The sequence below is a fragment of the Crocuta crocuta genome, unplaced genomic scaffold (genome assembly GCF_008692635.1).
Source record: "Crocuta crocuta isolate KB4526 unplaced genomic scaffold, BGI_CrCroc_1.0 scaffold138, whole genome shotgun sequence".
In the NCBI taxonomy this organism is placed as follows: domain Eukaryota; kingdom Metazoa; phylum Chordata; class Mammalia; order Carnivora; family Hyaenidae; genus Crocuta; species Crocuta crocuta.
In genome coordinates this window covers 4,843,165-4,869,082 of record NW_027532585.1, presented here as the reverse complement: position 1 = coordinate 4,869,082, position 25,918 = coordinate 4,843,165, and the positions used below count along the sequence as shown (strand labels likewise).

General features: G+C 43.3%; 1 protein-coding gene across 1 annotated transcript in view; it reads right to left on the bottom strand.

Moving 5' to 3' along the window:
• The window catches only part of SHTN1 (shootin 1), a 104,998-nt gene that overhangs the window by 7,376 nt on the left and 71,704 nt on the right, over positions 1–25,918 (bottom strand). Inside the window, exons 15-17 of the mRNA XM_077779470.1 lie at positions 18,674–18,727; positions 12,733–12,853; positions 9,292–9,484 (exon numbers count right to left, since the gene is read on the bottom strand). Of these exons, the coding sequence (XP_077635596.1) occupies positions 9,292–9,484; positions 12,733–12,853; positions 18,674–18,727 (368 nt within the window). The remainder of the gene's footprint in view (positions 1–9,291; positions 9,485–12,732; positions 12,854–18,673; positions 18,728–25,918) is intronic.

Here is a 25,918-nt window from a genome sequence, read left to right as displayed (position 1 = left end):
TCCCCAGCAGAATCAACACTGATAAAACGTGACCCAAGACTGATTTCAGCTCAAAGATTCTCAAATGTGTGTGCTACTTTTTTGGGCTACTTTTTAAGCTTCTCGTAATTTTCCACAACTTTAAGTCACCACGAAAAATCCATTCTTGATCCCAGCTATTAACAGTGAATCTTACTTAAAAGAAGTCTCTTATTTAAGAGACCTAAAGTCTTCTACAAAATTCACCATATATACCACTGGCTCCTCAAAATGATTAAAATGCATTGCTGCATAAAATGCTTGCATTTTTCTAGGGGTGCAGAATGATAGTTTTAATTTTTAAAATACTTTTCTTTAAATTTATCACATTATATATGTTGAGCTCTCTTCTAAGATGAGAAGTCACAGTGCTACTTTTCATAGTTCTGTGACAAGGCATATTTCAAATGAAATGTGTTTATCAGGTTTCAGAAGTCAGGTCAATATATTCTTAGGTCTGAAATTGCATTTAACTTTTAGTTGGCTACTTCTATTTGAAGAAATTAAACACCTCCCCTCGGCACCACCATCGCAAATAAAAGGAAACACACACACTGCAGAGACTACTGAAGGATGCTTTAAAAAAAACTGCAAAGCATCAAAGGCAATTTGGTCCTCTGTGCAGACACGATGTATTTTACGCTAAGTCGCTTACAATCACAGGTGTTTGCAACTGGAGGCAAGTGTTAGGATGCCATTAATTCTCTGGGAGAACTGAGAAGGGCTCAGGGGCATTTTAACAGTCATTCTGAGATTTACTCAGCAGAATTTTAACACTAGAGGTAACACAGCCTCCACATTAACCTGGAAGAAGTTGTTGTCAGCAGAGCAAGTCAGAGCACTTGTAAGACGATGCTGACGGTGGCCCTCTGGCCCGTTCACAGGGCAACCCCGGGGCGGGGGGCAGGGAGACAAGAACACGAAGTGAGGGGATCTCCACTTCCAGAACATCCAGTTGTTCTGCTAATTTCGTTGTTGAGGCTTAATTACCGCTGGACGGGCACACAAGGAGGACCTTTGTGGCAGTGCCTTGCCGAGCAGAGCAGCCTCCCGCAGCGCGAGTACACAATTCGACAGCACTAAGATTACACTTGAGGGCACAGCAAATCCTTTCATTGTGTAAGCACATCAGATGAAGCAGTAACTTCCAGGCAGTTCCTGCTGCTGGCCAGTGGTCTCTGCTCAGAAGCGAAGGCTTATAAAGTACAGGGAAGGGGCCCTCCGTCCCCCCCTCCCCGCCCCACACCACTCGCACACACACATACGCACGTACACACATGCACGCACACGCGCATAGACACAAAAGAAGAGCAAGAAAGAGAGGAGGAGATGAGGCAATGGTGAAGCAGGGACTGAAAGAACTTCTCTACTTTCCGTTTGAACAAAATGTCGACCCAAGCCTCTATGACCAACCAAATTAATTTCCAGCTGAGATCAATATTTGAGAGAAGAACTTCATGCCAAGGTTCCCTAAAAGGAAGACTCTCAATTTCTATTTGGGAACAGATTTCAAAAGCTCGGATTTTCCAGCTCCAATCCAAAAGAGCGGCACTTTTCAACTTCATTTTTCTCCATTAGTTTTACACTGGAAATAATGACATAAAACTGCAGAGGCCAACGGTTAGGGGTCAAATGATGATAAAATCAATCTTACTTTTAATGCAAAACCTGAAAGGCAATTAGATTTTTTTCTTTCATAGAAATGGCTGACAGATCACACTAACCAAGAGACAGCTAAAATTTATCTTTTACCACCTACCCTTTGCTATTCAGTTAATGGTTCAAACAAGATGAACTCTTACAAAAATAAATCTGTGTGGGGACAAAAGACACACATATTTAGAGCTACCGCAGATCTAGAAATTAAATGCAAATTACAATAAAAACGGTTTCACTGGAAACGGACATTTTTCTGCTGAAACGGAACTCTGGTCACTGCTACATGGGGCTTTTTGTGTTTTCAATTCATGTAGGGCACAGCGTGGCCTGTTTTGGCCTCCCGAACAAAAAAGGGAAGCTAACTGCCTGCCTGGTGGTTAAAGAGTAGAATAGCTTGATAAAGCTTGGACTATTGGGGGAGACTTGGGGTTGAAAAGAAGAACAATGAGTGAGAGGAGCATTAACTGGAAGAGTCTCGGGCAGTTGTGGTTTGAACGGTAGCTTTGAGAATGAGGGCCAAGACATGAAGACCCAGCTACGGAATCACTACGAAGCACACCAGGCACAGTGGAACCTGAGTTCACGCTCACATGGGTTCTCCCCTCTGAATCAAGGTTGTGCAGAAATAACTACATGAAATGAAAAAGCATCTTTGAGGTTGACTGCCTTGTTTGGTTTTAAGTGTCAGGACATTCACCTTCCTGAAAGTGACGAACAGGAAAAGTGAATGTGGATGAATAAAAGCTCGACACAGAGGGGCAGGGCCACCAGTAGATGAGATTCTTCAGAGACAGAGAGACAAGACGGCAAGAACACAAGATCTCATGCTGGGCTTCTGCCTGACTGCGATGCAAAACTCTTTTTTATGATCTGCTCACCTCTTTGACCATACTGGAGGCTCATTTGTTCTGCCTCTCTTTACAACAGGGACGCCCTAAAAGCACGACGTCCAATGGACACTTCGGCACAAACTCAAAGGAGCCAACCAGTGACTGACCAAAGATGGAGTTGTCTCAACAAGGTACAGCATGAAGTGAACAAAATTTATTTTGGGCTATAGACTGCATGTTTTTGAAACAACTGGATTCACAGTGACTCATCTTTATATTACCATATTACCATTTAGTAAAGTACCTTTCTAACCCAACAATTAGAGTCAGATAACTTTCAAGATTTTTGACTCCCTGGGGATACATAATTCCTCAAAATGTCTAAAAATGTCAAAAAATAAAAAATGTATCAGTGAAACTGATGCCAAAAGCTAAAGCAGCTTAGGATGGTTTTATGACATGGTAATCTGCAAAAGTTGTGAAGCTTGCCTCCTTACTGGGCATTTGACACAAAAAAACATTAAAATGATTTCTTTTCAATGACTCTTTAAGTCCTTGTGCAAATTCAGACTGGCTCCCCTTTTCAGAAATGTTTTAATGGCTAACACTTTCTTCCCTTGGGAAGAGGTATTGTAATTGACTAGGTTAGCCTTAGGAAGGGGTGGGGGGAAATGACGAACTACCTAAGAGTGTGTGGTGTCAAAGTGGCAGGATATGAGTATCACCGGGTCAGTGGAGTGGTTAAGCTGCAGAATCACTGCTTCCGATAGAACACAATCGTCTAGCCAGTTTCTTCCCTCCGCTCTTCAAGCTCCCCACACACTGTACACAGCAGGCTATAGTTCAAAAGCATGGGCTCTGGAGTTGGATACGAAACAGGCTCAAATGAAATCTGACCTGACTCTCAATTAGGAACGGAATTTTGGGCCAAGTGTTTGCCTCCCCAAGCCTCAGGTTTTTCATCTGTAAAATGGAGATCGGTCCAATCTGTACACTTGGAAGAATTAAAATAACACATGAAAATATATGGCTTAATAGTCAGTGAAATACAGTAACCACAGCAAAACCTCATGGAAGCAAATTCCAAAGTCCAGAACCTCCAAAGTGGAAACTGGTGCCATTACCCACGGCCTTGTCTATAATCAACATATATATCCTGTCTGCAGCAATTAAAGTACTTCTCTTGGACAGAGACGATTATAACGTGAATATATATATTAAATATAATGCATGTTACGAAGAATAATAAAAAATATTAACCAAAAAAAAGAGAAAAAGACATATACAACGGAATGTTGCAGGCTTTCACCCCCAACGTGTTTTCCCAACTTACTTCACCTGTATCAGTCAAGAGCCTCAGACTCCTGGACTCTTTGATAATAGAGCTAATATGTTTCAGGGCCTTCCAACAGGACTAAATGGAAGACAACTTCACCCATATGTACACTGTGTCACAATAAAAATATATACATCTGCTGGGCGCCTGGGTAGCTCAGTCGGTTGACTGTCCGTCTGACTTCGTCTCAGGTCATGATCTCACTGTGAGTTCAAGCCCCGCATCATCCTCTGTGCTGACAGCTCGGAGCCTGGAGCCTATTTCAGATTCTGTATCGCCCTCCCTCTCTGCCCCTCTAACACTCATGCTGTCTCTGACTCTCAAAAATGAATAAACATTAAAAAATTTAAAAAATATATGTATACACCTGCAATTGTGGCAAACTGATGGCTATTTCTAAAAATTGAATCCAGTTTCAAAAGCCAGGGTCATTTGGAGACATATACTGAACATACAATGGAGATTAAAGCAGCCCCTATCAGGTTTTGCCCACATTAAACGCTGGCACTCATTCTCCCTCAGGACCAGCTGTACAACTTCTCTCCTGTGTGACCAGGTGCCTCTAACCCAGGCAGGTCTGAAAGCATTTGGAGCAACAGCCACGGGGTTCGGGTGAGGATGTAGAGCCCCCAGAGCACTTCTCTGAACGGTAACAATCATTCTGATTTGGATTTGTAAGTTCTGGTAAGGTAGTTGAAAAATTATTTTACAATCTTGGGTTTGTGTGTTTTACTGTAATTCTGTATTGAGGGACATGTCGCAGGCAGAAAATGCGTGCTTACTTCCTGTTCCTTAACTGTGAACATCTTTGCAAGCCAACCACATTTGTGAGGAATTATAGAAGTTGTGGAGCTTTTGGAGAGCTCTGGAGAGTGCCTGATCTACTTGCCTCGATTTTAGATAAGAAAACACAGAACAATAAGAAAACAAAACGGACAGGTTACAGGACCCGTCCAAGGAAATGTGGCCCAGTCAATAACGCAGGTGTCCGGTGTCTAAGCTCTGAACTCAACTCTGGTCCTTGATTATGCAGCAGTGGCCCAGCATTACAATCTTAATGTAAGACAGGAGAAGAATTTACTGAAATGCTTTCCATATATCGTCTAAGTCCACACAGCCCTACAAGGTGGGGGTTATTACCCTCATTCTACACATGTGGAAACAGGATCATGGGCTCAATAACTAAAGATCACAGAGGGCAAACCCAGTCGCACTTCAGTTCCGGCAACAACTTGACGCCGCTTGCCACCCAGTGCACACGCGGAAAGGCACAGGCTTGCGAAACTGATCACACGGCGCTTGCCTGCTACAGCCCTCCCCGGTCTACAGGCTTCTCCAGGTGGAAGTACAAACCATCCTCGTCTTTCTGAGCCTGTGAAACACTCAGCCTGTTTCCGGGTATTGTAGCTGCCTGAAGGTAATAAAACAGTTACCTTTGAAAAAATCTATAATTTGGAATTCTATTTTATATTGACCATCCCACCCATGGATTAGCTTGAATCAATGAGTCTTACTACACTTTTCATAGTCAGATTACTGTCAACAGAAAAGAGCATGAAAACAAAAATCAGGTTTGCTAGTTGGTTGTGTATTTATGTATGTATGCATTCCTTAATTATTTATTTTGCTTGGCCCATTTCTTCCTCCTCATAGCAGAAAGGGAGATTATTATGATTATTATTTCTGTCTGAATTAGAAGTAATCAGAATTGGGGCGCCTGGATGACTGAGTTGGTTGACTGTCCGACTTAGGCTCAGTTCATGATCTCGCGGTTCATGGGATCGAGGCCCGCGTCGGGCTCTGTGCTGACAGCTCAGAACCTGGAGCCTGTTTCAGATTCTGTGTCCCCCCAACCTTTCTTCTCCTTCCCCACTTGCACTCTTTCTCTCTCAAAAAATAAACATTAAAAATTTTTAAAAAAAGAAGTGATCAGAATTAGTGAAACGCTAATTTGCTATTAGATTTAAGATAATAAAATTATTAGATAGTATATACTTATTAGAAGTAATTAACGGGACACAAATATTTCTAAAGCTATTACTAAAATAGAAATAATAAGGCCTCTCTAAGTCTTGATTATCTTTTCCTTTCTTTTTCTTCTTTTTTCTTAAAAATAACAAAAAACCCTTGCTTTGCTTAGGCTGGTGACAAGAATGTTAATTTTAATTAATCCTTGCAACTAAGTATTAAAGATATCTCTTGCCATCTCATAAGGCCCTAGGAAATAAATCCATATATTTCTGGCACTATAATTTACCAGACTCGAGATACTCTATTATTTGGAGCACACACATATGTTGACTTGAGAAATTTATTGAAAGAAAAAAACTTTCCAGGGATAGTTTGGTGTTACAATTTTCTGATTAAGTGCAGATCTTCAGCAGAAAACACCCTTGTTTCTATTCTTTTCAAACCTTTCTTAGTAGGTTTGCAATCTTTCCTGTACACCTGAGGCCACAGCAGTGAGCAAAGCTGACTTTTATAACTGCATGCTATTGGCTCTGAGACCTTTATCTAATGTAAGTATGAAGATACAGAAGTTATATAAGACTGAGCTGNCATCTGACTTCAGCTCAGGTCATGATCTCACAGTTCGTGGGTTTGAGCCCTGCGTTGGGCTCTATGGTGATGGCTAGTTCAGAGACTGGAGCCTATCTTCGATTCTGTGACTCCCTCTCTCTCTGACCCTCCCCTGATCATGCTGTATCTCTCTCTCTCAAAAATAAATAAAACATTTTTTAAAAAATCTCTAATCTCTAGCCCGTGCGCTTGTCGGGCTGCTGAGTACGGGAAATGATGGTTAAGTGAATATCTTAGTTAATGGATAGTCTGCTATTTTAGTGATACTAAAAATGGACTCATTTGTTCTTTTATTCAACAGGTATAGACAGAATTTCCAGAATTTTCCCAGGTGTTGGAGATATACCAGTGGACAGACCAAAAAAAAGAAAAGAAAAAAAGCAAAACCTCCTACCTTCATGGAGCTGACTTTCTAGCACGGGAAGAATGGAGGAGGGCGAAGGGAATCAGAGTTTAGAGGAATAGGAGGTACGATCTGAAATTGGGTGGTCAGGGTAGGCCTTACTGAAAAGATGACATTAGAGCAAAGAAATGACAGAGATGAGACAGTGTGGCAGGCAGCCACTGGGAAAGGACAGGCAAGGCAGAGGGGTCAAGGTGGTAGGAACAGAGAGTGTGTAGGGGTGAGAGAGAAAGAGAAAACGTATGTATTAAAAGATACTGTGATTGTTTTCCTCCCTTGACCTCGACTCCCCGTCAAGAATGGAAAACGCCATTAGGCTGAAACACCATGGTGGTGTGGCCACGGATCAAAATAAAAATGCAATTATTAGAGTAGAGACAGTTTTGGACTTCACTTTTGGACTGCTGATCGGATTTCCCAATGTGCTTTGACAACGTGGGTCTGTGAGATGAGACCTGCCTCCACCTTATGATTGGGATAACAGAGCAAACTTACTAGTCAAAGCCAGACCAAAACAGCCTTGAAAACAACCCTTGTCATTCCTAGCTGCTAGACCAGTTTCCGGGAATCCTGATAAATCGCATGAGTTTTGCTTTTAAAGCTTACATGCAACTACATTAAGTTAAACTTCTTTCGCTCATTAAAAAAACAAAAAACAAAAAACTAGCTTTAAGCATAAATGAAGTGTGCCTGTCTGCAAAGTGAATAATTACCATGTACATACGCAAAATCCTCAGATTCGTTCGGAGAGCCTAATTATACTTAAGAAACAGATTTTGCAGAAAGGCGCTCTTCTTTGCTAAATGACTGTCAATATGAAAATACATGGCATTAGTTATTTCAGCTAAAGAATGTCAAGAACTGAATAATCAAGCGTTAGGTTACAAAGTTTAAAAGTTAATACAGCAGCACAGAGTATTTGTATTAGCGCTTTAAGTAGCTAAATTAAATTGAAATGTGTCTCTTAAGCAGTCATTGAACAAGCAAGATGAGAAATAAATTGAGCTTCACTTAGGGCTTTATGGCATCTAACAACTGTGTCTGTCAACACACGGATCCTTTTCACTGTCAATTCAACACACATTTTGCAGACCTTGGGCCTGCAATTATTTCATTTCCTTTCTTGGAAATGTAATTTCCACTTACTTTTGGAGAATAAAAGACAGACAAAAGGAGGAAGGAGTTGCAGTATTTTCTGATTAAGATTATCTGTATAAGACGGTAAAGGAGGAAAAAAAAATCTATACGCGCACGTTGAGCCATTTCTCAGCAACTAACCTGTCTCGGCCAAATTGCTTTTGTGTCTGGATATCGGTTCAGATGCAGCCAGACGGTTGATGTCAAATTAGGTGTTAAACAAATTTAATAGGAAAGATGAAGAATGAATATAGATCATCTTTCTGTTGGAATAGTTCAAACGATTCCAGTCAAAAGAAGAGAAACACACGACCACAGGAGAAAGTGTGCTTTTAATTAAACACAATGAAATGAGATAAAACTGTAAATCAGCAAAGAAGGCCATTCATTCCAAAAGGCGGGGGTGGGGGGTTCATTGTGCCCAGTGAGAGCAATGTAAGAGTGGAAGAAAATACCAGTTGGCAAAAATAGACCTAAATTGAATTTCAACTTCGTTTGTCCAGGCTTCACCTTTTACACCAAGACAGGTACAGTTACAAAAAAAAGGGTTCCTTCTATCCTGATAGAACAGGAAATCAGAGGTTTTAATTAACCATGATTACAATATTCGGCTGACCTGATCTGTCTCACCTCTTCCTCCTCAAGTGCAAACCAGCTGACAGTCTGGCAAGACAACTAATGGCAAAACTAGAGGAATTCTGAGAAGAGCTTGCCTCCATGTAACACCAATCGGCCCTCCACCAGATCTGTCCGAAACACATTCCAACAGCAAGATTCACTCTTTGACCAAGTGCCACTTTCAGAGCAAGTCTGCAGAGATCATTCTTTACACGGGATCTCTGCGCTCTCGACAGAGAGCCATCCTAAGCACCTCTTTGACGGAGGACCAGAACTTAAGGCTCTAAAAATGTCCCCTTCAAAGTACGTGTGAAGATCTAGTACCTCCTGGAAGATCTAGTATCTTCCTTGACTGCTCAGAAGCCACTAAGAGGGATGACCCAAGCATTGAACACTGGAAGAATGATTAAGTGTCTCATGGTGCTGAATAACTGTCATCGAGGTCTGTTCTCTGTGTAGAAGAACCGTATGACCCAACCAGCTTAGGGGAAGGGATTCTCCTGACGTGACGCGGATCTGCCCTGGATCCAAATAAGACCTCTGAGCGGGGAGCCTAGACCCACAAGTTGGCTTAGCAAATGAAGGAAGAAGAGTAGTTATCGGCTACCTCAATAGAAATCTCTCTGAAGAGGAAGAGAGCAGAGGGACACACAATTAAGTCATCACAGATTCTTCTACACACTTACTTAGTAAAGAGCATCATTACTTACTGAAATGTAACCTTGGAACTTGTGCATCCTTCCAATTTACACGACCCTTCACCTGGCTCAGGTGTTGGGGGGGGCGGGCTGTTGAATTCTGCCTCCAGAGTTTTCTTGTTCAAGGCTGTTTTTGTTACACTGGATACAGAAGCCAACACTGGCATGGATTTGGACTCTGAGGTGGCTAATATCCCGGTTGGACCTTAAAACCAAACACATACCTCAAGTTTAATAATTCTGTGCAGTGCTTGTTGATAGGGTGCTGAAAAACAGATTAGCCGAAAACCCCTCAGGATTACACCTATTGTCCCTGAGTAGTTTTGGAAGCGAGAGGCCACATTTTGTTAAGATTTTGAGAGCACGCTTTAAAACGTTCCTGTTAGGAGTCTGCTCTGTTTGGGTGGTGCTGCTGCTTTTCGCGGCACCAGGACCACGCTGAGGAATTATGCACAGGCCTTGAAGAAAGCACAAACCCCCAGGCCAGGGTTCTCTCGCTGACCAGGTCCTTATTAATACCGGAATTGTGCAAACGCTTTCCTTCTCAGAGCGTGCCTTTCTGACAGCCCTACTTGAACTGTCTGGCCTCTCAAGAGTTAATTCCTCCCCCCGCCCCCAAAACTCAGCTCTGTGCTTAAAACAGCAAATGGAACCATGTCAAAGGCTCTTTTAAAAAGGCTCATGGAAGCTTCTCAAGCATTCAACAGCTTTTATGAACATTTTTCATTTTAATGTGATTGAGAAGTAAGTGGATTTATTTCCTGTTCAAATACAGACGCGGGATTCTACAAATTAGGCAAAGAGTCTGGCTGTTCACCTCTTGGATTCTTCTGCTCTTTGGGACAGGATTAAAGGACTACAATCGTGCCTGTTCGCGAAATTATCGGTGTACCAATCCAAACCTCCTGGGCACTGAAGCAGAGTTCTCTCACTATTTGTTTCCTATCCGCAGTTACACAGATACGATCCTAGCCAGCCTTCTTCAAAGATTCTAACATGGCTTTCTGGAAACCTCAGAAGAAATCTCCGTGAAACAAAGAGATTTATGTTACAAATCATACATGTACAGATAAAACTAGAGCTTCTAAAAATTAAGCTAGAGGACAACCCTGAGGCTGTCACCGAGAAGAGGGCAGAAGTCGGGAGGGGCCTCCTCTTCCTGGGGCAATGACAGATCACCTCCTAAAATGGAAAGTCCTAGCGGGGGACAATCTGAGCCGCTAGCCAATTTCCGGTCATTGATATTAAGCTCTGGGATTCTGTTCTCACATTTGCACACGAATGTGCCTGAGGTGTTCCAACAGTATAACCTATCAACTCCAAAAACCAAGTTGTGACCTGAAAAATCTCCCTAAAGGGCGGCTGCAAAACTGTTCCCCATTCCGTTGTTGCACCTCCGATGGCCTTGGCGGAGACACAGACCCCCTCCGGTCTAAGGGTGAGCCTCGGCTCCCAAAAAGCATCGGGTGTCTGTCTTCCTCATTTATTTCCACTATGCCATGTGGGCAGCCAAGCTTGTGACATTACTGAATACCCCGATTCAAGCCGTGACAAGCCTCCAGGTACACGGGGTGTGTGAGTGAAGAGAGAAGAGTGGAAAGATCAAGAAAGATCCCGAAAACAAAAATATGAAGGTGAATTCAAGATTGGCTTCGGAGCCGCTCTCCTCTGCCCTTGCGTAGCTGCTGAAGCCGTCCTTGTGGGAAAGCAAGAGGGGCTTCTCAACACACGGATGCCTCCTGCTTCTGCAAGTGAAGCGCACTACCAACAGGGAGGGTGGGTGAGCTGGGCCAGGGCTCTCGGTTTTCCTTACGTATGAAAAGAAATAAAGGGGGGCTCCTGGGTGGCTTGGTCGGTTAAGCGTCCGACTTTCGCTTGGGTCATGATCTCGCGGTTCGTGGGTTCGAGCCCCGCGTTGGGCTCTGTGCTGACTGCCAGCTCAGAGCCTGGAGCCTGTTTCAGTCTGTGACTCCCTCTCTCTTTGACCCTCCCCTGCTCACGCTGTCTCTCTCTCTCTCTCCTAGAAATAAATAAAACATTGAAAAAAAGAAGAAGAAAAGAAAAGAAATAAAGGAAAATACCTAATGCTTAACATTATTATCACAGCATCCTGTGGAAGCTGCCCAGTGTTTTCCAAGAGGCGCCTGTTGCCCTTTCAAGGGTCAGCTCGGTAGGCCACACGTCTTGAAAGTACAGGTGGGGTCTGAGAGAGGAAACTCTAAAGAAAAAGGTGCCTCACTCGTCCCTGGGGGAGAGACCGACTATCCTGGGGTCTGAGGTCTGCAAACTCGGGCTGCCCCTGCTGTTGCTGGAATGCTTCCTCTCTCCAGTCCGTGACCTTACGTTAGCCTTCCCATAAGCCCCTGTGTACAAAAGGAAAGATTCTCAGAAGATTCACGTGTACCTGAAGCCATAAGCTTATCAAATTCATCTCTGTGATGTGCTCCCACCATGCAGCAGACGGCATGCAGCTGTGCTAACTTTAGCTTCTCATTCCCTCCTCACGATCCCCTCCTGGATTTTCACTTTGTCGTTCTACAACCCTCATACAGAGATTTATTTGCTAAATACCCCTTCCAGTTTGATGCTAGAAAAACATTGGTACCATCTAAAAAGAAAAAATGTATGATTTCTTNTGCAGTAGTTTTTCTAAGCCAGCCTCCTGGCCACAAGGGAAAAACCTCGCACAGGTTTCTGCTCATTCATGTGACCGAGCTGATGGAAAAAAACGAAGACACACACAGGTAGTCTCGAGGCCTCACACGTGTATACCATGACGCGAATGAATGCAGCCTGTGAGCTCCGGGTTCCCTCAGAGGGTCGTTTCTGGTTGGTGACAGAGCTGTGTCATCCACCTGATGCACAGGCAGAGACGGTGAACAGAATGGATCTGAAGGATACAAATGATGCTTATTTGTAACTGAGGCATAATGACTCCCCTCATTACTGGTTATCCTGTGCCGTTGTTGTCACATGTGAGCTATTCGGCACTCTTCATATATTGGACGTGCTTGGTGCTTAGAATAACCCTATGAGGTAGCACTTTTATTATCCTCATTTCACAGATAAAGAAACTGAGGCACAGAGAAGTTGAGCACTTTACGGGCAAGCTTACGGGACTCCGGTTCCAGAGTCTGTCCTTTGGCTACACTGTTGCGAAGGCCCTTCCTGAATATCTTCATACCCTGGTATCTTGCGTATCTTGCGTTAAGCAAGCCTGGCCTCTAAAACCCTGATGACCCCCAAATACACAATCTACAAACACACCGATAAACAAAAACACGCCAGTTCTTATGAGGGATCCGTAAGTACCTTTGCCCATCCGATACTTCTCACTCACATTAAAAACAAATGTAGTCATTATAAAAAAGAGCATTTCGTGTTAAAAAGAGGCTCAAAGGAGAATGTTTCTGAGAGGAAGAGTAGAGTTGTGGAGAATTGAAACCAGCTTACTACTGCTATCTGCTTCTGCTGTCACCTTTCTGCGACGCAAAATCCTCTCTAACTCAGTCTCACTGTGTTCAGTGGCAAGGGATTTTAAGCTTCTTGAACTAGTGGATTTGTTAAGTGTCCCCTAAAGTGAAAACAAAACAAAAACAAAACAAAAAGGTTAATGTCTTCATAACAATATGCAAGAGAATACAAAAATCAAATCAACAAAGCATTACCAGGATTTGAGTGGACTTGGGAAAACTGAATGAATTTGCCGTAGACACACATATTACTTTTTCTCGGGTGCATATCTTCAACAACACAGTGTTGGATCATTTAAGAAGATGCTACTGAGGATGCAAGATGTTAGCTTTCACATCAAAAGAACAGTACAAGATGAGCTAACTCTGAAACTCGGTGGGGGGGAAGGTACTTGCACATTGATGAGTAAGATGCAGATATGTGTGGATCCATCGTGTGGAGAAGAGAAGCGTATATTGAACTCACCTTAGAAGGTTTTCTTGATACAGCAGCCACGAGCCACTGAACCCAAATCCTTGTGGCCCTGAAAACATGTGGCTGAGTCTTCACAATGACCCTGGCTCTGCGACGGGTGGCCACGGTGTCATGGCCACCAAAGGAAGCACAAGGTGCTCTCCCGTGGCCTATCGCCAAAGAAGCACTGCCCTGAGACACCTTGACTTCATCGTGGAAGAGGCAAGGTTATAATGACATGGGGAAGCGAGGGAGGGCCCGGCATGACAACCCCACGTTCCTAACAGAGGAGGCAGTGATTGTTCAGGGCCCAGAAGATACCAAAGGACACAAGAGATGCCACGAAGGTGTGTGCCTGCTGAATTTGGTACTGACTTTCAAGACAACAGAGGAAGACCCAGGCGGTGGCTCCGCGTCCCGGCTCCTCTGGGACGCGTGTTACAGAGAGAGGACTCTGGCCGTCTGTGCCCCGTCACCAGTCACACATTGACACAGAGCGCTGGGGGACATGCTTCACACCTTGTACATAAGGACTCAGCACAGCACCGTTACCAGGGGCCCGTCTTCTTTCATAAAAAATGCCCTGCTATTTCTTTGAAATAGCCTTCCTTAGCTGGGCCTTGGGCCTGGCGGGGCGGGGGAGGGGGATGCCAGGTGATCCATGATCTCTGCATCAGAGCAGATCAGAGCTTCAAGTCTGGCCGGATTCGCCAGGGCCAGGGGCAGCTTCTGCCCACCAAGGCCAGCAAGGGGGCTGGCTTTTGTCACCGCAGCCGTCATTCTGCTCCTGCCCCCTGCCAACTTCCTGGAAGAGTCTAAGAATTCTACTGGCTAAAAATGGTTAACTCATGTTTCTTCTTCGGCCTATAAAACAAAAAGAGCAGCTTGTAAAATCAGGTAGTTAAAAATCTCATGTGATATAGGTTATGACTATGTTTTGTTTAGAAAGGTTTCAGCCCCAACTGGGTGAAGGCACTGAAAAGCAGCCTGATTGGGTGGGGGGGGGCGTGACTAACAAGATTAGAAGATGTTCTTCTTTCCCTATCAGCTGCTCAGCTAAAGACTGATGTGGAAGATACACATTAAAAATACACGTGTAAAATAAGGCTCATACTGTAATCAAGCATATGATACTTCCCCCCTCCCCAAGAAGTATCTCTTTCTGCTTTTCATTGCAAAAATTCACATATAAATATACTCAAAGGAAAATCATGTTATGTGGAACACTGTAATAGCTTATTTTATAATTTAAAGAATTGGATGATGTGGTTTGTTTATTTAACAGTTAACGGTGCAGAACTTCACCTACTCGTCGAAGAGTTAAAGAGTAAAATAGGACCAACACTGATAAGGTAAAGAAAATGGAACATGGGGCGCCTGGGTGGCTTAGTCGGTTAAGCATCCGACTTTCACTTAGGTCATGATCTCGCGGTTCGTGGGTTCGAGCCCCGCGTCGGGCTCTGTGCTGACTGCCAGCTCAGAGCCTGGAGCCTGTTTCAGTCTGTGACTCCCTCTCTCTCTGACCCTCCCCTGCTCATGCTGTCTCTTCTCTCTCTCTCCTAGAAATAAATAAAACATTTAAAAAAAAAAAAAAGAAAATGGAACAAAATCCTATTAAGATAAACTTGAAAAAAAATGTATTGGAAAAACTATTCCCAAATCATGCACTTACAAGTTTTAAAAATTACCAGCTGTATCATTTGTAAATAGATTATTTGAAAAATGTATGGCCATCAGTAAATAAACTAAAATAACTCATGAAACTATTACATCGTTTGAATGTCAGGAACAGTCTTTGGTTTTTCCAAAGGCTGGAGTTAATTCAAGAAAAAGATATATGTCTGTGGACACACACACACACACATACACACCTTGCAAGGATATCATTTAAGGAAGCGTTTCTCTCTCACAACATCTCCTCTTCTTTATTTGGATAACAGCATTAATTCCCCCAAATTTGGTGGTGAGCTACCCTCTCGTCACACCTGACACTGAAAGGTTCTGTTTCCCAAGTTCTAATCTTTGAATCTCAAAACTTTTTTCTCCATCCACTGACTAATGGGACTGATTCAGCTAGTGAGGGAGTGAACGTGAAATACGCAGACACTCGGGGAGAAAAGAAAGAGGTCTACGTGACTCTCAACTGAAATGATCAAGAAGCTCAGCTAATAAAAGTACCAAGACTGTCTAAATTATCTCTTTATGTTATCATCATAGTCTGAGAATCAGAAATTAACTTAGAAACCATGTGGTGCGCAGAGTTCCTTCAACTTTACAAAAAAGAGAATTCAATCTCCATGAGCCTTGGGGTTTGGGCCGGGCCCCGCAGTAAGTCAGTGATGGGGCTGGACTTGAACGTAGCTCTTCTGATTCCCAAACCAGTGTTCAATCCTAGTCCCCAGGTTGGTTAAATATTTGTGACACTGACTTATCTAATTGTTGGTTGGCAAAATCAACTATTCAATAATTCCTGGGTATTCTGAAAAACTGAAAATGCGTGGGAAAACCTGAAAAAGAATTTCTTAGAAGTTGTTTTGTTTGATTTAGAGACAACTCAACTTTAAAGAGACTTTTAGATTAATCTGTCTGGATTCATTCTTCAGACATAGCTGCTGCCACTAAGAGTGACATTCACATGACTGGGGCGACTCAAGGGGTTTCTAAAACCTCCAAAAAACTTTGTGTGACTGGGAGTAGTAAACTAGGAGAAGTAATAGACTTTTTTTTTTTTTTTTTATCCTACAAAATATACAACTTTTAAAAGTTCCGTGTAAACAGGCTTGGAGAAATTAAGGTCAACCCACAACTGAGGCTGTGGCAACTGGCTTGGAAAGTGCCCACATCCAAACAGAGTGAGATTTTCCAAATCCAAAACCAGAGACGTGTTACCTACTCATGTGCTTTCAGCGAAACGCCAAATCTCTTAGGCACATTTAAGGACACCTCTTGTGACATCTGATTTCAGCAAAAATACCAATTTCTTCCTGGTTTCTGCTCTACAGCAGAACTGGCCATGGCGTTTCTTGGTTTGTTGACCTCTCGGAACAGGTACTGACTGGCTTTCACAGCCAGGCACTTGGGGCAGGCTTTCCATACTCTTCCCACATGTGCTTCTCACATGCCACAACCATGAGGCACGGCCATGGGTGCTGCTGGGTACTAACTCTGGTAACTCCAACAGCCTGCACACCAGCAGGAAACACCAAGAGAGCCCCATATGAAAGCGGCTTCCTTTCTCTCTCTCTCTCTTATGAGAAGTTGCAAGCTTTCCTGGCCCCAAGGGACAAGGGGTTATAAATGATGCATCTCCCCTCAAAGGGAACTTCCACGGGGGTACTGGAGAGTTGCCATTTGGCAAAGGAGAGCACTGTGAGCTCCACTTTTTAAAAACAATTAATGCAGGGGCACCTGAGTGGCTCAGTCGGTTAAGTGTCCGACTCGGCTCAGGTCATGATCTCACGGTTCATGGCTTCAAGTCCCGCATCGGGCTCTGTGCTGACAGCTCAGAGCCTGGAGCCTGTTTCAGATTCTGTGTCTCCCTCTGTCTCTGACCCTCCCCTGCTCACACTGTCTCTCTCTCTCAGAAATAAATAAAACATTAAAAAAATGTAAAAAAACAAAGCAAAACAAAAAAAAAAACAATTAATGCAAAGAAAGAATGCTGCCAGAGTACCGGCTGTTCGTGGCACACGAAGGCCACAGTACGAAAATCTAATGCTAAATCGTGAGCCTGGAGGACGGGGGCGATTGCAGAAAAGAAAGAGGTTTAGACAATTTTTGAAATTTGTAATTTATTTCCCAAAAATCTATTCTGCAAATTTCTCTCCTTGAAGTGGCACAAAATTATAGCGAATGTGACTGTATAGTGAACACGATCTTTAAGAGCAATAAAATTCAATAAATTTGTTACTATCCGGCATTATCACGAGTGGGATATCTGAGCTCATCAAATATCATCTGTACCTTGGACAGATGTCTAATTTTTTTTCAAACAAACTTGATTTTTAAATTTTTAAAAATGTTTTATTTATTTCTGAGAGAGAGAGAGACACAGACAGGGCGAGCAGGGGAAGGTCAGAGAGAGAGGGAGATACAGAATCTGAAACAGGCTCTAGGCTCTGAGCTGGCTGTTAGCACAGGGCCCGACGCGGGGCTCGAACCCATGAACCGCAAGATCATGTCCTGAGCCGAAGTCAGACGCTTAGCTGACTGAGCCACCCAGGCACCCCAATAAGCCTGATTTTTAAACAGTCAACCGCAGTGTAGTTTACTCTCTCACTGAGGATCAGAACTCTTCTCTGGCATCTTCGTGAACAGGAATTAGCGTTCTAATGCAGAAACAACAAAGGGGCCTAGCGTAGCGAGTTCTCGCTGGATCACCAGATTTTCTCAGTAAAGAATCCATTAGATAATAACCACAGTACTTTTTCAATGGGCTTAACACTTTACTCTGTAGGTGGAACACCACTGTGAGTGAGGCTGTACCTCCCTTCAGCACTAATGCCACTCACCTAAAAGTAAAGGAAACTAATTAAGCCATTCGAAGTCTGCTGCTTCATGCTTGATGAAAATAATTTTGTTTACCACAATTATGTGGATGTCTACACGCAATGCGTAATTAGCACAGTAACAACAAACACGGGAATATGAGTTCTGTACCCCCGCCCCCACGTCTGTTGACTTACTGTGCATAATAACTGGGACTGAGACTGTAACGGGATCTGAGAATAGAGCCCTTAGCATCTGATACATTTTCGGAGTGAGGCGTTCCCCCCTGAGAACAAGTGTCGGACGGGGCAGTACTCGCGTATTCTGGTGGTGAAATCTCAGGCTTTGGAAAGAAGAAAACTGGCCGGAGATGGGCTGGAGGCCTGTTCTCCAACGGATAGGAATTGCTTTTTGAAAATGAAAATGCTAACATAAAGAAAGGGACTTTTGTTTTCTTCTCCAATTTATCCCCTGATAATTTTTTTAAAGTGGGAGGAAAAGCAGACCGTGACCCTGATCTTAACCTGTTTGGATATCTGGGTAGGAGCTCAGATTTACATTCTGGCATTCTGGCACTCATGGCTCCACATTCATGCACCCAGATCGGGCACTATCCACGCAAGAGGCTCTGCTGTGTTTCCATTATGACTGCGCATGCCCTGATCCTTAGATCTGGTCACTTCACCTTGAAGCTGTCAGGCAAGGACTGGAGGGCAAGAACAGGAAATAATGATTCTGGTGCAAGTGTAACCATATTTCTAGAACAGAAACAGCAGAGTAGTGATACACAACAAATATCAGCATGCCCGATGGAGGCGTCCACAGCACAGTCAAGCAAACTAGCAAAAAGAACTGAGGGTTATTGCGAACGAAAATGAAACATATCAAAACCAATCATTCCTAAAAATAGATTTAAAAAAAATTCTCCTTTCATTTTCCCCATGAACTAAAAATCATAAAACCAAAGATCTATTCTTACCAGTATTCCTTTTAGCTCATTCACTGCACTCTCAGAGCCTTTTGAAGATTCCGGCTACAATTTTAAAAAGAAAGCACAATTAACAATTGAGCTTTAAAATTCTAAACAGAGATTTCTACATGGCATAATGCTGGCAACTTATATGGACTATCTGTTGTTTGCGTGTTTGTTTTAAATTAGGTCTATGTCTTAAGGTTGGGGAAAAAAAATTAGGCCTGTTAGTAGTCCCAAGTGGCAGTTAAACAGACAATTAGGAGAAATAGTCAAAGCAAAAAGGACTTTAGTTAGCATCTTCTAAATGCCATTTTGTTACTTCCCGTTATCATCGCACAGAGAAAAGATTTAGAGATCAAAGATTCAATTCCAAAGTATTCAGAACTTTTTACACAAAGCTGTTGTCCACTCGCGTCGCCAGACCTCTGCCAGCGAGTGAGGACGAGGAAGGCAGCGGCACAGAGCAGGAAGCAAGCGACAGAGCAGAAACCTCTCTCAGCTCCGGGCAGAGGCCGGCTTCCAGAGGGGCGGCGGGTCCTGATTTCGGGGATTTCAGGACGGATCCGGGGCGGGGATCGGCCAAGAAGAACCTGGCCGCCCGGGAGAACATTAGCATCATTAGCATCACCGGCTACCGAAGCAGTAAGAGACCTCAGAGGGCTGCTTTTCCGGCGACACGGTGAACGCGATTTGAAATGCAGTTCTGGGTAATATCCGCCCGCCCCTCAATCCCTCGCCATCTCTGTGGATCCCTCCACTAACGCCTTGGAGGGAAAGCCCAGCACAAGGTTCTCTGAGACCAGGGATCTCCTCCCGGGTACCACTTCCCTTCACAGAGGATGGAGATGAAGACAAAGGCTGCTGGAGAATCCCTGGCCTCCGGTTCCTGGGAAGGAAGGAAAGCTAATCTCTCTCCATCAAGAAATGGGAAGTGATTAATAGCGACCTATAACCCTTTCCTCTGGAAAGTTAATAAAAGAATAAGATCCCGTTCCAATTTTTAAAAAATGGACAGCGAGAGGGAAAGAAGGGAGCAAGAGAGGGTGAAGGGCAGAAGGGGTGGTGGGAGGAGGGGGGGAGAGGGAGGGAGAGGGAGGGAGAGAGGTTTGCTGCTCGTGTACAAATCAGACCAAGACATTCAACTTTCAGAGCCTGTGCCTGCTGGGAAATACCATGCCACCAGCGCCAGTCATCAGTGCCAGTCAAAAGCTCTAAGACACTAATGATAACCACAACGGTATCGACGATAACATCAAAGAATTTAGAAAAGATGCAGTTAAATTAGTATTGTCAAGGCAGGCTTGACCTCTGCGGGTAAACTGTTCGGGTGACAAGCTGTGCCGTCTGAGCAAGCGGCCCGGGGGCTACGTGCCACTCCAGCTGCCCTGGGAAGGCAGGGGCCTCGGAGGCAAGCCTGGAGGGCAAGCTCGTGACCTTGCAGGAAAGCGCCGATGCCCCGGGGGTGGGGTGGGGGCGGGGGTGACTGAAGGCACATGCAGCGACGACTCATTTCAAGGCTTACTGCCCAGGTCGTTCGGCACTACATCTACGCGATTCAAGGATTACCGGCCGAAAACTCAGTCGTCCACTGATCCTTGGGCGGCTGCTCTCCACTTTGCACTCACATTAACTAATGTGTAACCGCTGGAAGAGCCGGGGCAGGAAACAAGAAGGACAAAGTGACACTCAGAGAATGAAGGGACATCCGCCACACCAAAGGCTCACGATTGAACGCGTGCTCGACGTTTTTTCTCTCTAAACTGGTTTTGGTGCTTTAGGACGCCGCGAAACTAGTCCGTCTGCTCTGGCTTGTTCTTTTCAAAGTAGCTGTGACGTGGGAGTCTTAAAAATGGTTTCGTTTCAAGGATTCCACTGAGATCCCCCCACTTTCAAGTGTTTTCACACTTCCGTCCGCGTGAGCCTGACAACAGTCCTGTGGGTTGGACAGGGTTAGCTCTCTGCCCGTTCCGGGGAGAGACGAGCCCGGGAGTGGGGGGGAGAGGGGCCCCGCAGGATTTGCAACGACAGAAACAGGTGAACAGGGGCATCTGTGAGAGGGAGAAGGAGCCTTAAAGTTCAGTTTAAAAGAAGAAGAAAAGAGATCCAAACTGTTGATGCTTTTTTATAGGGAGGAACCCTCCCCCTACAAAAATATCTCTCACATTTCTCGAGACAAATATCAAAAATTCTATTCTTGGGGCACCTGGGTGGCTCAATCAGCTAAGCGTCCGACTTCGGTTCAGGTCATGATCTCATAGTTCGTGGGTTCGAGCCCCGCGTCGGGCTCTGGGCTGACAGCTTGGGGCCTGAAGCCTGCTTCAGATTCTGTGTCTCCCTCTCTCTCTGCCCCTCCCCTGCTCACACTCTGACTCTCAGAAATACATAAATGTTTACAAAAAATTAAAAAGAAGTTCTATTCTTAGGTCTGTTGAAATGGGACACACCTACAAAGAGACAGAGGCACTGAGCTAGATTCTAGGTGCTTGCGCAGACCTTGGCATTCACTGTGGTCTACTCTGGAAGACAGCTGATGATACATATATCCACAAAATTTTCTCCTCGGAGTGGCCTGGAACAGGTTTGTAGAATTAATAAAAACAATCATATGACCCTCATTGTTTTTCAGAAGCTGCCTTGGGTCTGTTCTGACATTATCATGTGACGCTGCCTGTCCACCCAGCCCCCCTCCTCCTCACACTAAAACAGAAGCCTCAGGAAGGCAAGGAGTTTTGTCTCCTTTGTTTATTGCTTTATTCCCAGTGCCTGAAAGAGCACCTGGCCCAGAGCAGATACTCAATAAATACTTGTTGAATGACACAAAAGAACCAGGAATTGAAGACAAGAAAGGGTAGAATAATTATTTGTTTGGTATAACAGTTCTGATCAAGCAGAGGAGAGCACCCTGTGACTTTCTTTTTTAAGTAACCTCTACAACCAGTGTGGGGTTCGAACTCACAACCCCAGGATCAATAGTCACTTGCTCTACTGACTGGGCCAGCCAGGCACTCCCACTTTCTCTCTACAGGGATTTAGGTAAATGGTGGCTCAAACAGAGTCCTCCTGAAACATGCTTATGTAAAAGTAAAGGCTTTAATGACACGTTAGTCTCATCCTAAGATTTCACAGTCAGTCCCAATGAAGCTTTCATCATCCAACTTCGCACGTTGACACTTGAGAAAGGAAACATCACGGGAGCGGGGGAATTTAGTCACTCCGTACCTTTGCCTTCGGTCTGGTCGTCTGATTCACTGGCCTAAGATGAACTCCCTTTTTAATTCTATCCATCATCTCTTCAACAGCTTGCCTCTTCAGATCCGTGACTTCTTCGGCTATCAAAGAACACACACGTAAATCATCTTATGTTACAGGAAAACAGCTACTTTCTCATTTCGGTGACTTAGGAAGGCTGCACTTGGAAACTAACCACAGTGGTTTTTCAGACAAAAATCACAAAATATCACATAATGATTTACTGAAATTATCAACTACCAGGGAGCCACACATTTTTTTGTTTTAATTTAAAAAAATCTTTGAATAAAAGATCTGTTTTTTAAAACTGCAGTTCTAAAATTTAAGGTCTAATTTGTAGCCTGGAAGTCAATATTGGCTCATCTCTGTTAAACACTGGAAGTGGATCTGGTTCCATTTGTCAGCATAATGATAGACTTGCATTTCTCCAGCTTTATACCTAACCCCAAATAATCATTCATCTTCGCCTCAGAGATGTTTTCAGAACTTGTAACATCCTATGTCAGAGAAATCAGCCCAAAGAAGGAACAACTAACAAAAAGCCCATTTGAAAATAAAAGATAAAAGAGATCTGTTAACTTGCTGGAAGAAACCCACAGTCAGAAGATGAACAGCAAATAGGTGAAATCTATTTTTAAATTGCCATCTTTTGTTTAGGAATCACAACGGAAGGAAACATTCAAGCAACCCTTTTTCAAGTCCTTTAAAACTGTCAATGTTAAAAGAAAACATACACCCAGAAATGAGTGCAATTAAGTTAATTAAATTTGATTTAAAAAATTTCAGCTGTCTATTGTCTAACCTTTGCACGATTTTGCTACAAAAACAATGAAGCTGCTGAAATATGCATCAATTAGATGAATGTACCTGAGGTGGGCTTAACGCTATTGATTAGAATAATGAAATCTCTTTCTTGCACAACAGCTTGACCAAAGAAAGCACTGAATCATGTTTGGAACACTTATCAGCATTAATGCCATTCTAGATCTTGTGTTTATATCTGTCTCATTCACTGCAACTGATATATTTAAGTTTAAATACCTCATAAAGACCTTCTACTTGGGCTCCCTGGAGCACTCCACAATGTGGGGCATACAGTAGGCATTCAGCAGGTATCTACCTGCTGAATAACTTGTTCAAGTCTTGGCTTTATGTGGCTATTAATATTTTTGCTATTTGAGCAGAAATAACCAAATCCTGAAGGACAACTTGTAACTGGAGGCCATCAACGATGTCTCCAAGCCAATGGACAGGAGTGTTGGGCGTGGCACTAATGAGGCCTATGTTGCGGCTTCTTTTTCTGCCACATGGACTTCACGAACACAACGCAGCTATTCCTCGTACGTCGTGCCTAGGGGAGCAACTAGAAGAATCCAGAAGGTTCCACCATCCTGACCTCTGCAACCCTTCGGTGATGGGATTACTGCTCTACTCATCATACAACCTAGGTCTTCTGACACCGTCCTGACTTCAAATAGGATCCTATCATCTTCATAGGCCATTGAAATGCTGGGACAGAAAAGTTCTCATATCCAGACAGCATTTTTCACATGCAGATGGCAAGAAAGCATCTTCTGCCAGTCAACGTGGGAAACCTGGCAACAAAGTTAACAAATGAAGGAAGGCAAAGCTGTGGGCTGACCAACTGTATGTCCTTAAGCAGCATTTTCTTGGGCAGCTTCTGCTGATGGCTCCCCAACATCAACCAGGGGACAGATAAGAAAATTACTATGGATAGAGATTCATTCATTCATTCATTCATTCACTGACTCACCCACTCACTCGATATCTAAATACCTACTACGCACTACGCGGTGCTTTGGCTGACCCTATTCAAAGTCAGGGGAGATACAAACCCAGATCTGCCATTCAAGCACCTGCCATTCGGAATTTATTCCTCAGAATTTTTTTTTTAATTCTAAAAAAAAACATCTGATTTTCAGAAAGCCTGCCATTTTGAGTGAGACTTAAGAAGAGCTGCGTAGCAACAGGGACATTGCCGACAAACAGATTAGCACTCTGTAAGGAATGACTGAAACCCAATTAAATGCACCATACAAAAACTAATTAAGGCAGACAGATGGAGAATTATGGTCAACACCATTCAAATCTGCCACAGCATCTAACATAACAGGAATTTAAAGTAGTTTCTTATTTTTGCTTGCTGGAATCATAGTGATAATTCAGAGAAGTGCCACTATCTGTATTGTGTCCAGATTATAAACCGGGCTTTAATTTCTTCGTCGTTTTCGAGTGTAAAGGCTTAATTGGCCTTAAGAAAGAGAAATTGCTCTTATCAGATTCCCTACGCGGGCACAATACGAGGGCAACGCCAGGTTAGCTGCACAAGCTTTCTCTCTCACCGGCCCTGTTTTTGAACTAGCAAAAAGCAATCTATACGAACTTCTCAACTATTAAGCAGTTCTAATAAATCTGCAGGAATCACCTACAGAGAGCTCATGGCATGTTTTGTAATGCTTTCTGCGATCACGCAGTTGGTAATTGTCTCACAAAAGCATGTAATCAGAAGGACAATAGAAATATGCAGGATACTGGAGATTAAAGAAAAGAGACCAATGAAGACAACAGGTCTAATGTCACCGAACTGCCACAGGAAAATCAAATCAAATGTTCTTTGAGTTAGTGCTTCAAGGTCAGTCTTGGATCAGAAAGCTACATGTAATTAATGGAGGCTTAAATTTTAAGACCCACTTGAAAATTAAGTTCGTTCCTCAAAGAAAAGACCCACAGACCAAAACCATCACCCTGTTGCTCAATAAAACCTTTTGTTATTACTTACAAGAAAGGAAAATAAATTTTTTAAATTCCACAGGATTAGTTTTCTCTTTCACTAACATTTTTTTAATTTTTTAATTTTTTTTTAATGCTTTATTTCTGAGAGAGAGAGAGAGAGAGAGACAGCATGAGCAGGGGAGGGTCAGAGAGAGAGGGTGACACAGAATCCAAAATGGGCTCCAGGCTCTGAGCTGTCAGCACAGAGCTCGACGCGGGGCTCGAACCCACAAACCGTGAGATCATGACCTGAACCAAAGTCGGACACTTAACCGACTGAGCCATCCAGGCACCCCTGCTAACATGTTTTTAAAAGGCATTTAAAAAGAATCTTATGGCACCATGATGTACAAAATTTCTAAAGAACACATCGTGGTTGAATGAGTTTGCATGTGATGTAAGGTCATAAAGTTAAGGATATTCCCTTAACTACAGTCCCCGAATGAGGACTTCTACCCCTCAAAGGGTAGCTGGAACCTTGTCCTTTATTTCCTTTTTTCAGTTAACATTTTGAGTATTTTCTATATGCTCGGTACTACTTGAAACACTTTGCATGTTAGGAGACTTCGTTCATTCTCACAAGGACCCTATGAAATAGGAACTATGATTTTCCCAATTCAGCAGGTTAGCAAACTGAGGTAAGAAAATACCAACATATTAATGACCTAAATATGCAGATAAATCAGCCAGCACACCTGTCAAATCTCAGACTTTGTTCAATGAATGCATTCTTATCAAAATTAGGGTTATTCACTTCAAAGTCTGTTAAATATTTCTTTTATTTGACCTAAAAACTACTTCTAGAATATTCCACAGAACTTCCCCTACAATCAAGCGTTTTAAGAGCCATTGGTAATAAAAGTTTGTTCAAACATCAACTCGGAGAAGCATACCAAGTGGCTAGTGAAAGCCACCAGAAGATGCTAACAATAGATAATACTGTTAGTAAGACTGGTTCCTGCTTATGGATGCAAACTCCGAAGTGTTACAGACGACCCCAGGGTCTGACGCTCTGCACTTATGCATCATGCATTTAATCACTGTTGATTTATTCATTCTACAACTAGCTTTTAGTGTGAACTATTAACAACAACACTATAAATAACTACCTTGCCAGACAGAGAGAGGCTCCAACCATGTGTGGCTATGGTCCATATCACTTAAGTGTAAAACAATTTTTTAATGTTTATTCTTGAGACGGGGGGGGGG